General features: G+C 35.0%; 1 protein-coding gene across 1 annotated transcript in view; it reads left to right on the top strand.

The window, feature by feature from the left end:
- TXNDC16 (thioredoxin domain containing 16) overlaps window positions 1-14186 on the top strand; it is an 83187-nt gene that overhangs the window by 51244 nt on the left and 17757 nt on the right. Inside the window, exons 13-16 of the mRNA XM_090270882.1 lie at window positions 962-1130; window positions 1480-1616; window positions 11346-11430; window positions 13096-13234. Coding sequence (XP_090127008.1) covers window positions 962-1130; window positions 1480-1616; window positions 11346-11430; window positions 13096-13234 — 530 coding nt within the window. The remainder of the gene's footprint in view (window positions 1-961; window positions 1131-1479; window positions 1617-11345; window positions 11431-13095; window positions 13235-14186) is intronic.

The raw sequence follows: 14186 nt of genomic DNA, 5'->3' as shown, positions 1-14186 counted from the left end.
TTGGTAGAAACAGACATTAATCAGATAACCACACAAATGAATGTATAATTACATAATGAGGTAAAGAAAGAAGCATGTTTCTGTAGGAGCATAGGAACCTGAGGTAGATTCAGTGTGTCCAAGAAAGCTGTCGTTAAGTAGTCACACATGAGACTTGAAGGTATGAGAAAGACTGACCTCTGTAAAGGCTGGTGGAGTGGGTTCTTAACAAAACAGATTTGAGTTTTGAAAAGATACTTTTAGTTTCAGTGTAGAGACGTACTGAATTCATGGAGATTAGTTAGAAGCCTGTTGTTATCCAGGAGAAATAATGACTAGAGTAGTGGCAGTAAAGAGGAATGGACAGGTAAAAGATGTGTTTAAAATGTAAAAATGAAAGATGGTAAAAATGAGAGGATAACTGATTGATTTGATTAGACATGAGAAACTTAGGAAGGAGAGGCATAAAAGATGATACTTTGTTTTCTGAGTTGTACAAGAATGGCAATGTTCACCCATATATTCATCAAGGAAACCGTATTTGGTTTTAGATATACTGAGTTTGAGGATGTTTCCATTCAAATGGAAATAAGCAAGTCAGTAAGGTTACATGGGTCTGGAACTTTCAGGAGGAGCCTGGGCCAAATATGTAAATTTAAGATTCATTAGATAGGTGATGGTTTTTGAGATTGTCTAGGACTAGAGTGTACAGCAAGGAGAGAAGGCAGCGTAAACTGAGGCTTGAGGAATCCCATCTCCTGGCATAAGAACCTGCCAAAGGAACTAGAAGGAGCAGCAGGAGAGGTGGGGAAAAAGCTAGTAGGGGAAGCTGTTGCAAAAATCAAGGGAAGAGAGTGTTCCACAACACTGTTCATGCTGCTGAGAAGTTAAAACAAGAATGGGATATAAAAATATTGACAATTCTCAACAACTGAGTTTTCTTCATTCATATTTATAAAACATGTGTTTTCCTTCTATTTAGGAGCATCCACAGTGCTGCTTACCAGAATAAACTGTGCAGATTGGCCTGATATATGTAATAAGCAAAATGTTACTGAATTTCCTGTTGTAAAAATGTACAAGAAAGGTGAAAGTCCAGTATCGTATGGTGGTATGTTAGGAACTGAAGATCTCCTAAAATTTATCCAGCTGTAAGTATTCAGCTTCACCCTAAAATTTTAAAACTTTTAGGTCTGTAAAACTTCTAATTACCATATGTGGTTGACACACTTTTGAGTGGGTTAAGGAGGACACTAGACTTGAGGTCTCAGGATGAGCACTGATGAGTAGAGCTCATCTATATTTCATCAGTTTGGGGGAGGTAGAAATTTTATTTAATGAGGGTGATTTTTTTTTGTTTGTTTAGAGTAGTGTTTGTCTTTATTTTGTCAGATGTTTATCCTGAGGCATATAGTCTTTTCTAAGTTCAGTATTTTTATTTTTTTACAAGCTGAAAAATATTTTAAAAAATTAATTTTGAATAGTTATATATTCATCTAGCAACAGGATTTCATGTCCAGTGAACATAATATCTGTCCAAGAAGCAGAAGAATATTTAAGTGGGGAGTTATATAAGGACCTGATCTCCTATTCTAGTGTGTCGGTACTGGGACTATTTAGTCCAACCATGAAAGAAGGTAAGTAGAATTGAAAATTTAAATTATACAATGCATAGTTAAAATCTCATTAGTCTTTAAAAAAAGAATTACTGTCTTTTTTAAATTAGAGAGACTCAGATTATAAAGGATTTTGAAAATACAAAGAAATTTAAAGGAAAAAAATATAATCTAATTAGAGTTATTAAATTTTAATGTAATTTCTTCCCTCTTTTTCTGTATACCTATGTATTGTATTATTTATATATGTTTTAATGTAATTGGGCTAGTACTATTTATCCAAGTTAGATTCTTGCTGTTTTTGTTTAAAATTACATGGTTGCATTTTTTCATGTGAGTAATATTCTTCAGAAACATCATGGCTGTATAACATTTGATTAGATGAATATACTATAATGTATTTAACTGCTAACAATGATATTTGTTGATTCTCTTTTTTCTTTATGCTGTATGTAAATAGTATTTTTATTTATGAGTTTTTGTGTGGATTTTAGACTGTTTAATGCGTATTGATTACCAGTTAGGGAATAACTTTTTCTTCTATAAACTGTATGTATTATTCATTTTTTAGAAAGGGGTTTTATTGCATCTCTAATGAGTTACTAGGAGATTTTTACATAAGGATATTAAGCTGCCCTGGCTGGTGTGGCTCAGTGGATTGAGCGCAGGCTTGTGAATCCAAGGGTTCCTGGTTCAGTTCCTGGTCTGGGCACATGCCTGGGTTGCAGGCTAGGTCCCTGGTGGTTGGGGGCATGGGAGAGGCAACCAGCTGATGTTTCTCTCCCTGCCTTCCCCATTCTCTAAAAATAAATAAAAACAAAATCTTAAAAATAAAGAAAAGGATATTAAGCTTTTGTCACTTTTTTCAGTTATTTTCCCCCAGTTATTTGCTTTTTGGCTTTGCTTAATAATAATTTTATATGTAGCAATTTAAAATTGTTTTCAAATTTATTGATTTTGAGATTTCTTTCATTGCTATTAGTCATTGAAATCCTCTATTATCATTATCAGTTAATATTCACCTGTATTTTCTCTTTGCTTTATTTATATTTTCTTACTCTATATTATCTTTTTGCTTTCAATATTTTTCTTTTTTAAAAACTGTGATAAGATACATATAAAGTTTACCATCTTAACCATTTTTAAGTGTATAGGTAGCTAGCATTAAGTATATTTACATTGTTGTGCAACTAATCTCCAGAACTTCTTTATCTTGCAAAACTGAAACCATACCTGTTAAACAACTCAACATTTTTTCCTAGCCCCTGGTAGCTACCATTCTACTGTCTGTGTCTATGAATTTGACTACTCTAGGAACCTCATATAAGTGGAATTGTGCAGTACAAGGGGGATGGGGACCCAAAAACAATTGAAATTATTTTCTGGAGTGTGGGCCCCTTGTAGTACAGGCTTCCCCAATAAGGTGAGTGTTCTAGGAACACATCTGTAGCAGTGTACCAGCTGGCGTTGTTGTGAGAGGCTGCATTTGGCTTTAGTGAATTTTTTTGAAGACTCTTTCGGTGCATTTGCCCATTTCATGATGGGTGATTGACAAAAAACTGCATGACGCCCATGCCCAACCCTCCCTATTCACCCAATCTTCCCCGAGTGACTTTTGATGAAAAACGTCCTCAAAGGGAAACGTTTTGCCGATGTGTAAGAGGTGAAACAAAAAATGAAAGAAGCACAAAAGGACATCAAAATCAGCGAGTTCAAAAACTGTTTTGAGCAGTAGAAAAAGCATCTTGATAGGTGTATTGCATCAAATGGAAAGTACTTTAAAGGTGACTGAAGTTAAATATGTAAGAATAAATACACAATTTTTTATAAGTTAATTCTGGATCCCCCTTCTTATTTATCTTTTCTGACTGGCTTATTTCACTTAGTGTAATGTCCTCAAAGTTTATCTGTGTTGTAGCATGTGTCAGCATTTCCTTCCGTTTAAAGACTGAATAATATTCCGCTGTACATACATAACTCATTTTATTTATCCATTCATCTGTCATTTGGTTGTTTCTACCGCTTTGCTATTATGGATAATGCTGCTCTGAACATGCATTTCAGGAACCTGCTTCCAATTCTTTTGGATATATACCCATAAGTAGAGTTTCTGGGTCATATAGTAATTGTATTTTTAATTTTTTGAGGAACTACCATACTGTTTGTCATAGTGGCTATACCATTTTATGTTCCTACCAACAGTATAATTTCTCCACATGCTTACCAAAACTTGTTATTTTCTTGGTTGGTTTGTTTGTTTTTTGATAATGGCCATCCTAATGGGTGTGAGGTGAGGACTCACTGTGGTTTTGATATGCATTTCCCTAATTGTGTGATGATTAGTGATGTTGTAAATCTTTTCAAATGCATGTTGGCCATTTGTATATGTTCTTTGGAGAAGTGTCTATTCAAGACCTAGTGCCCAGTTTTTATTTGGGTGGTTTTTTGTTGAGTTGCAAGAGTTCTTTGTTTATTCTGTTTATTAACTATTTATTATATTTATGATTTGTAGATATTTTTCTCTAATTTCATAGGTTGCCTTTTCAATATGTTGATTGTGTCCTTTGATTTTTTTCTTTTAAAAAAGTTTTTAATTTTTTAGATCTTTGCGCGCATGATATGAGGTTAGGGGCCAACTTAATTTTTGTCTAAATAGTTAACAATTGTTCTTTTTTTCTTTATTTTGATTCCACCATTCCTTTTTGTGATTCCACTATTACCATATTAAATCTACATCTATATGTTGTATACGTGTCTTTTGAAATGTTTTCTGTTTTGTTTGCTTTACCTATGATACTTAATATTAATTTTATAACACATGTTGGACTTAGTTTCAAAATATATGATTGGGTCAAGTCTTTTATTTCTCTCTCTCTCTCTCTCTCTCTCTCTCTCTATATATATATATATATATATATATATTTTTTTTTTTTTTTTTTTTTTTGCCTATTGATTCTTCCAGGTGAACTTTAGCCATTTACACATATTATCTACACTTCTCTGGATGTCTGCTTTATGCTTTGTTAGTATTTCTTTACTTAGTTTTTATTTATTTGTTTTTCTATATGCTGTATGCTTCTTTTGGTTTTATATTCCTCAAGGCTAAAGATGTTTTTTGAAAAAGCAAAACATATTGGAATCTATAAAATTAAAGACCATTTTAATGATTTTGATTTCCTCTTATGGAAAGTGAGGACACTTAATTTCTTCTATGGTCTTTTTCTCTGTATCAGCCTCTATGGTCTCATATTACAGGCTCAGATGATCATTATTGCTGAGCTTTTTGTTTCTTTATATATTTCTGTTTTAGAAATATTTTTCCCCAACATACTACTATGAAAATTTTCACTCATACAGTAAAGTTGAAAGAATTTTATAGTAAACTCCAATATATCTGGCTATCTAGATTTTACCATTAGCATTTAACTATACTTGCTTTAACATATGCCTTATATCTATCCATTCCTCCAGCCATCAATTAATTGACCTTATTTTTGATGCATTTTAAATGAATGTTTTTGCATTTAGCTTTGATACTGTGCTTATATCAATTAATTTTACTTATAGTTTTACCTAGGATCAGTCTATAGTATTCTTTTAATATCCCAACTTCTTTATTCTTAGACTGTTACTTTTTATTTCTTTCTTGCTCCATAGGAATGTGTCTTCCAGTAACTTTATTAAATTTAAAAAATAAATCTTACCTAAGGACATTTTTTTCATTATTTTTGGTGGGGAGAGAGAGAAACCTTGATGTTGCCTTCTCATACCTGCAACCTGGGTATGTGCCCTGACCAGGAATCAAACCCATGACCTTTTGGTCTATGGGACAAAGCTCTAACCAAGCCACACTGGCTAGGGTTGGTTATTTATTTAATTATTTATTTATTTTGAGAGAAAGAGCGAAGGAGAGAGGGAGGGGAGAAAGAGAGAGGAAGAGAAACAGAAACACTGATCTGTTGTTCCACTTATTTATGCATTCATTGGTTGATTCTTATATGTGCCCTCACTTGGGATTGAACTCTCAGCCTTGGCATTTATGGATGGTGCTCTAACCAGCTGAACTACCTGGCCAGGGCCAACTTTCAGTAACTTTTAAAGAAAGTGTACACATAGGGAATTTTTTTCTGACCCATAGTACTGCTTAGAATGTTATTCTCTTGCCTTTGCATACAGATGGCCTCTTGACCGGGCAATGAAATCCTTAGCCTTAGTGTTTCCATCACATACCTTTACCATTTATCTAGTGGACCTCCCCGCCACTTATTTCTCTTTCATTTAAGGCGTACTTGAAATTCTGAATGAAATCTTAAAGATATTTGTATGGGAAGAGGATTCCCATGTTTAGCATTATATTTGTATATGATATTATTAATTACTAAATTTTGCTTTGTGTACATTCCTGTCTAGTACTTACTCCCCTCCAGTTTGTTTTCAAATTCTTTTAAATTATAAGCTGAAAGAACTTACTAAAAAGAAATGATAAGAATGTTAATGTGTGCTTTGTGGCTTACCATGTTAGAAGCAAAATCCTAGAGGGCATAGCTTTATAATTTGTATTTTCTTTATGAGAAATTGTGAAGTGAGTCTGTGTTTTACTCCTTTGTTCTTCCCTTTCTAATGTTTTTGCTCCCACTGTTGACTTTGTCTTCTCTCTACCTCAAGTGCCTGGTGCCCTGAAGTTCTCATTTATTACTTCCACTGGGCCTCCTTCCAAAAATAATTATCTTTTGATAATAAAGAGCACAAATACAGTGAAGTCATTAAAACAAGGATAAGAGTTAAGCAATAAAAGAGTAGGGGATAATTGTGTAGAACATCTAGAACACACTGCAGTTGATCATAAAACTTAACCCTCAACAATCTAGTAGCAACCAGAAACAGATGAAATTTTTGCCATTTTATCAAGTTAGGATGGTGACTGATACGAAGAAAACTTGTAAATTCTGAGAGGAGTTTTTCATTTGTTTTTGTTTTTATACGAGATCAATATAAGGAACAGTACCTGATTGCATTTCTACACACGTGATGATATAATTTATATGTAATTATATCAAAAAAAGTTAAAAGTGTAATGTTAAATTATATACAGGTAGCTCTGGTGTGCCAGAATGATGTTATCTGGGTATAATTTCTAAAATCATTTCACTGGATTGATTATTCCCAGTCTTTTCAGTCAGGTATTAGTTCTTCTTCTTCTTGTTCTTGTTCTTCTTCTTCCTCCTCCTTCTTCCTTCTTCTTCCTCTTCTTCTTCTTTCTTTTTTAACTTATAAAAATTATCATTTTTTGAGCATCATTTTTGTATCAGATATTAATTTGTTTATATAGATTCTAATGATTTGAAGACTAAAATAATGTGAATACTATGAGGGCAAAATTTCCCTTTTGTCCGCTTTTATATATACCAGGTCCCTCTACTGGAAAGTTACTATTTTTTTCCTTTGTAAATAATAAGTATCCTATTAGGGGATATAATTTAAAACTCTGTAATTGTCCTATCTCTCATTATTCTTTCTACATTTATTAGCCGTAAGAGCTTTCCGTTCTCATTTCTTAATCAGTGTGACACCCGAGTTATTTTATTCAATGGTTTACAATCAGTTGCTATTATTTGTTTGCTTAGATTTGGTCAGTGGGAGCCCCTTCGATTTGACTCATGTCATTCTGGCATGTCTCCATCATTTTTTGAATATGTCCTTTTGGCACAAGATATTCCCAGCCCCATTCCTGGAATCAGCCATTTCTCTAAGGAGTCCAGGTCCCTTTTAGAGGAACACTGAATTTAGAAACCAAGATCTAATAGTTAGGAGTGCTTTTTACTTACCGGAGTGTTCTTCTCAACTCTTGCTGACAGGCTTAAAAAAAATATGTATGTATATATGTATATGTGTGTATAAATATAACTTCAATAAAATGAAATAGTGGAAAATAGCCGTATTTCTAAATTATTTATTTTATGCAATTAAAACATATTCAAAAAAAACAAAAACATATTCACAGTTAAGTAATAAATATTGTTACTCATCACAATTTTACATCTCAAATATATTTATAGTGGTTAAAATGTTTTATTTAGATAACTGATTACTTCCTTCTAATTGGGGTTGCCATATATTCTGACATATATGCAGTTTTCACCAAGGAGGAGAATATGCCCGGTTTTAAACATTCAGAGGATAATTTGCACTCTGACTTATTGGAAATAGATATATATCTGAGGTCTACAGTCTTAAATGCTCCAATCCCACAAGAAGCTTAGGATTAACGAAGAAAAGAATTTATGAAGAACCTTTCAAGAAACATACATGAATAGAGAGGCTTCTGTATGTGGAAATTATATGGGTACAGTAGAATAATTTCCCAGTGTTACTTTTCAAAACAGAAAAGAAGAAACTGAAATAGTTCCATTATACAGTATTCCCTCACTTATCATGGGTATTACATTCCAGAACCCCCCACGAAGTAGGAACCTTACATTTATTCTATACTCTTAAAGCTACATAACTTTATTTTTATTTTTTAAAAATATGTTTTATTGATTATACCGTTACAGTTGTCCCAATTTCCCTTCCCTCTGCTCCTCTCCACCCGGTGGCCCCCCTCCCTCCAGTTGTCCCCCCCTTTTAGTCCATGTCCATTGGTTGTGCATATAGTTCTTCTCAACCTCTTCCTGTCTATTCCATTCCCTCCTACTATGTTTCTTTATTCCTGTACTATCTCCCTCCCTCTCCCCCTTCCCCCCTCCCTGCTGACCTCCCCCAGTATGTTCCCCATACCTATAGTTCTTTTTCTACTCTCGTTGCCTATTTAGTTTGCCTTTGTTTTGATTCCCTAGCTTCTGTTGTTGGCTCTTGTGATGCAGTTTTCATTTTAATGTTCATAGTTTTGATCCTCCTTTTTCTAAACCAGTCCCTTTAACATCTCATATAATAGTGGTTTGGATCTAATTAACTCTTTCAGTTTTATTTTGTCCTGGAAGCCCTTTCTCTGCCCTTCTATTCTGAATGACAGTTTCGCTGGATAGAGTATTCGTGGCTGTAGGTTTTGGATTTTCATTACTTTGAATATTTCTTGCCAGTCCCTTCTGGCCTGCTGGGTCTACCTTGAGAAGTCAGCTGATAGTCTAATTGGGACCCCTTTGTACATGATTCTTTTCTTTTCTCTTGCTGCTTTTAAGATTCTCTCTTTATCTTTAATTTTTGACAATTTGATTATAATGTGTCTTGGAGTGTTTCTCCCTGGGTCCAGTTTTTCTGGAACTCTCTGTGCTTCCTGGACCTATAAGTCTATTTCCTTCCCCAAGTTCAGGAAGTATTGCTTCCTTACCTTTTCACATAATTTTTCAATTTCTAGTTCTTCTTCACCCTTTGGCAATCCTATAATCTGTATGTTCGATCTCTTACAGCTGTCCCAGAGGTTTCTGATCCTCTCATCACTTTCCTTGCTTTCTGTTTCCTCTTTCCACACTGGTTGATTGTTTGTTCCTTCCCTGTGTTCGGGTTTGTTGTTTTGATCTCTGGATTTTATTTCCTCACCAGTTGTCTTGTATGTGTTTTTGTTCTTTTCAGTATGAGTGACTTTCAATCTTTTCTCGTCTTGTTCCAAATCTTTTGTTAATTCTGTAAGCCACCTAATGACTAGCTCTGAATTGAGCCTCTGAAAGGTTTCTTATTTGTTCGTCTGTCAGATTCTTCATCTGTTGCCTTGTGAGCTGAGTCACTGGGATTTCTATAGTTGTCTGCCTCATTTTGACAGATTTGTGTTTTGCTTTGCTTCTTGGGCCGGCTATAGGGGGCGGAGCCCGTGTACTCTTCACAACCTGGTGACTGGTGGTGATCCGCTCTCTTTTTCGCTGGGCTGTGGCGCTTTGTTGTCACTACCCAGCAACTGGCGGCGATCCGCAACCTTTTCCACAGCGCTGTGGTGCTTTGTGTGGGGACGGGGGTCCAAGATGGATTCCTGCTGTTATTCCCCACTGGGAGACCAGGATCCGTCCTCCCGCGCTCTGGGCCTCGCCGTCTGAGGCAATGCGGGGGGCTGCCTTTCCCAGCATTGGGGTCGCGAGCTGCCGGGGCTTGACTGCAGCCAGGATTGCTCCCCTTGCCGCTGTCCCTCGTGTTACCACAAACAGCGCTGCCCAGTTTCTTGCCCCTCCTACCTGTCCAATGAGCACCACTGGTTTATAACTTCGTACGTTGGGCTTCCGTGTAGTTTTATTTTCTGGAATTTCTAGTTATCTTTTGTTTTGAGGTAGTTATATTCCTTTCTAGTTGTAGAGGGAGACAGAGCGTGTCAGTCTAAGCCTCCATCTTGGCTGGAAGTCCTGTTGTGTAAAGCTGTAACTTTAACAACATATGTATACAGTACTGCAAAATCTCACAATATAATGGAAAGTCTGCGATAAATAATTAAATATAATACTTTTTAAAATCCCGCGATACAGTGAGGCCACAATAAGTGAACCGCGATATAGCGAGGGACTACTGTATCATTGTTTTAGGTAATGATCAATTACTGATCAGAATTTATTCTTGTTTTCTCTTAGAATGAAAATATAGTCACTCAGTTCTTTCTAGTTGCTTAGTTTTCTTACAAATCTATTCTACCTTGGTATAGCACAGGTTGAAGAAATATTTTCATGGATTACTAATTTCTTATTAAAATCATGATTATAAATGAGATCTCAGTGTTGCCTGCTGGCTAACTGTGCCACTCTAGTAACTTTGCTTTCCTACAGACAGTGTTTCTAAATGTTGTGGAAAGTACACATCATTTTTAAAGAAAATAATCTTGTGGTTACCTGATGTTAACAGTGTTGATGCTTACATCCTGAATACAGTGCTGTATGCAAAGGTATAGATCTTTTGGGTTCGGCATGCCCAACCTCCTAGGTGCTTAATGACTCAAATCTTCCATTGCTGCTTTGTTTTTTGAATTACTGTGAATCTTTCATGCAGCAAGCTGAGCTATTATTTGGCCTCCATTTGGCAAAAATATCTTACTTATATAAGTCCACCTCTGCTTTTTTCTCATTACTCTACAACTTCTAAGTTCAGACTTGCTTCTTGGTTATCAGATAGTCATTAAACATGATCAGAATATGCTATTATTTATGAAAATGTATTCAGAAATCTTTAGACATAACAGCTTTAATTTTGAGTATCTGTAGCCTAACAAATGAAAAACAAAAAACAAATTAAGGTTCAAAGGTAATAAAACAGATTACAGAAAATACAGGAAAAAAGAAAAGACACAAGTCCCCCCTAATTGCAGAACCCTAATACAGACTGTTAGAGGACTAGAATTTCCAGTCTTCTATTACTGTCTATGCAAATAGGTTCTTCTAGATTTTGTGATTATAATGTGTATATCATTTCACATACTTGCTTCTCTTTCTGGGCTATGTATAGGATAGCTGTCTCCATTTATACTGCCTTAGGAGTATATTGAAAAAAGAAAAAAATATTTATTCATTAAATCTGTATGATTAGAGTGCTATAAATCTTATAAATGTTGAGTACATTTGTTTAGAGAACCACAGTTGTATTACATCAATTTACATTTCTGTAATAATCAAATGTCATAAAAAGAACACAGATTTATTTTAGAACTAAGTTTTATAAGATTTGCATTCAAATATTTATAATTAATTAATAACAAATCACTGTCATATATAAACCTGTTCATCAGTTGAATAGCACACATAATTTTAAAGTTTTCATTTTTTTCCCTTGTCTATGTATTTTTAGCAAAAGAAGATTTCACTGAAGCAGGAAAATACCTAAAAGGATATGTTATCACTGGAATTTATTCTGAAGAAGATGTTTCGATACTGTAAGTGTATTCGTCTTCTAATTTTAGGGAGGAAGAAACTTGCAAAATTATATATTGCTTGTATTTACACAGTTAACAAATAAAATAGGGCAGCAACGTAGCAATTTTTAATATCCTTCTAGGAAGATATGGGAAATACCACCTCGCTATTTAGAATTTTTACATATTCTTTTACTTTAGGCTAGCTCCCTCAAAGGGGCAGCCTTGGATGCATATTATTTCACCTTCCTATAAAAATTTTTCTCTTTTGGTTCTATTACCTGCAATTTTGATTATTTGGAGTTGTCATATTTTGGAGGTGGGGGTAGGTATTTTACTTTTTGTTTGTCTGGGTTTTGATTTGCCACCAAGATATATATAAAAATCAAAGTTTTTCCAGATTTTTCCCAGTTTTAATTCATGCAACTATACCTGATAGATCTACCTAATTTTGAATTACTGTTAACATATACTTAAATATTGCTTTTTAAAGCCACTTAAGTTGCTCTATTTGTAGAACTTGGGGCTCCTGTGAACTACCAAATATTTCAGCTGCTGCAAAATGAAGGACTGAACTGAAAATTTGAATTGAAAATCTACATAATGGCTCATTTTCAGGTGCATGTGAAGTTGTTAAGCCCAGTGGTTTGACTTTCTTAACTTCTGACTTTAATATTTTGAATTGTGATTTCTGAGATTAAATGTTTCATTCTGAACACTGGGGACATGTGCTCTTGATGATCAAGCTCCTGTTCTATCCACAAAGTCAGTAATTTTTTAAAAGCACTGAACTCCAGATCTTTAGGAAATAGGAGACCCGTTCACCTGGCATATATACCGTTGCTCACTATCTTCTTTGCTGTCTTTGTGCATTTACCTATGGCCCAGAAAGCAAGGCCCGTCATTTTCAGAGTGTGTTTTGTTTATAACCCACTGGTCAACTAAGAGGGTTTTGCAGGTAATCTGAAGACTGTCCTCTCTTCCAATGTTTATATTGTTATAATGTCTATACTTTGTTCTAGCATGAATTAAGTTTTCATACAATGTTAATGACTATATCAATGGTAATTTCTCACAAAGCATTTTTTCTTATTTAATTTAGTGATTTTTCTTTTAGGTTTAGTTAGCAAAAGTAGTGGCGGAGAAGCAGGTTTGGGTTCTGTTTCAGTGCAGAAAACACAGACTGTATCTGGAGTACCTCAGTTTGAATTCTCTGTTAGTTATCACTCTCTGAGTCCTGATTTCCTCCTCTGTAAGATGAAGGTGATAGTGGTTACTTTATAGGGCTGTCCTGAGGGTTGAATGAAATGTAATTAAAATCACTTGGTGTAGTGCCTGCAAATAGCAGGTTTCTAATAAATGCCCATCTCCTTGCTCAGCAGTATGGTAAATAGTCCAGAAAGCTGAGAACTATTCAGTGTGTTCCTAATTCTATTTAGACATTTTCTTGATGACTAAGTTGTCTAGGAAAAAAAAAATCTGGGAAGATTATTATCTGTTTCTTTCTTTTAATTTAGGTTGTCAAGGCTACAGAAGATGGATTTGTCAGTAAATTGAGTTCAGTTTTTCCTTGGTAATATAGGGCTTCCTGTTTGCTGCCTTTCATGACCTCTTGGCCTCATTGTTTACATTTTTGATGACTTGCTATAATTTAGTTGAAATTTTTAAATATCTATTTCTCCATAGGTCAAATAAATATATTGCAACTCTTCCAGCCCTGCTGCTTGCCAGACACAAAGAAGGCAAAGTAGAGAGCATTCCATTAGCTAACACCCATGTGCAAGAAATAGTTCAAATAATAACAAATGCATTACTGGAAACATTTGTGAGTATATTTTATAATAAGGATGTTATTTGAAATAAGGATATCTAGATCAGTTAAAGGTAGTTTATTTTACTATGTGGTTTTTCAGCTTTTGTTGGCATAGGGCAAGATGTTTGTGAGCTGAAGATTCATTGGGTTGTTCTGTTTTATTGTTCACTCATTATGCATAAAGCTTCTCTAGTCCACTGCCAACAGTTTACATGTCTTTGGATTAATTTTATTGCTGAGACAAGTGTGGCTGATGGCCAGTACTTAATCTAGACTGAAACTTGGTATAAAGCACATGGATTCCAGAGTCAGTGTGCTTAGCTTCAGGTTTTTGGTTGATTCCTTACCAGCAGTATGTTAACTTCTTGTTGTCTCAGTTTTCACATGTGTAAACTGTAGGTGATAGTAGCACCTGCAGAGCATTAATTGTAAGGAATAAATGAGATTTGTGTTCAGTATTTGGCTCCTTGTAAACATTCAGCAAATCTTTTTTTAAATTAAATTTAATTTAATTATTTTTAGAGAGAGGAGAAAGGAGAGAGAAACATCAGTATGTGGTTGCCTCTCGTGAGCCCCCAACTGGGGACTTGGCCTGCAACACAGGCATGTGCTCTGACTGGGAATCGAACTGGTGACCCTTTGTTACACAGGTTGGTGCTCAATCCACTGAGCCACACAAGCCAGGGCTTTACAAATGTTTTAATTATTTATTCAGTTTCAGAACAAAATACTGATTTATGAAAGGCTTTTTTCTTTTTCTTTTTAAGATTCACGTATTTATTTTTAGAGAGAGGACGGGAGGGTGAAAGAAAGGGAGAGAAATAGCAATGTATGATAGATATGCTGATAGGTTCCCTCTCGCACTCCCCCAACTGGGGACCTGGCCCGCAACCCAGGCATGTGCCCTGACTGGGAATTGAACCAGAAACCTTTCAGTTTGCAGGCTGGCACTTCATCTACTGAG

This window comes from Furipterus horrens, unplaced genomic scaffold, assembly GCF_987537825.1.
Source record: "Furipterus horrens unplaced genomic scaffold, mFurHor1.1.pri manual_scaffold_3, whole genome shotgun sequence".
Lineage (NCBI taxonomy): Eukaryota > Metazoa > Chordata > Mammalia > Chiroptera > Furipteridae > Furipterus > Furipterus horrens.
The sequence above is the reverse complement of the archived record's forward strand: the minus strand, read 5'-3'. Positions and strand labels throughout refer to the sequence as shown.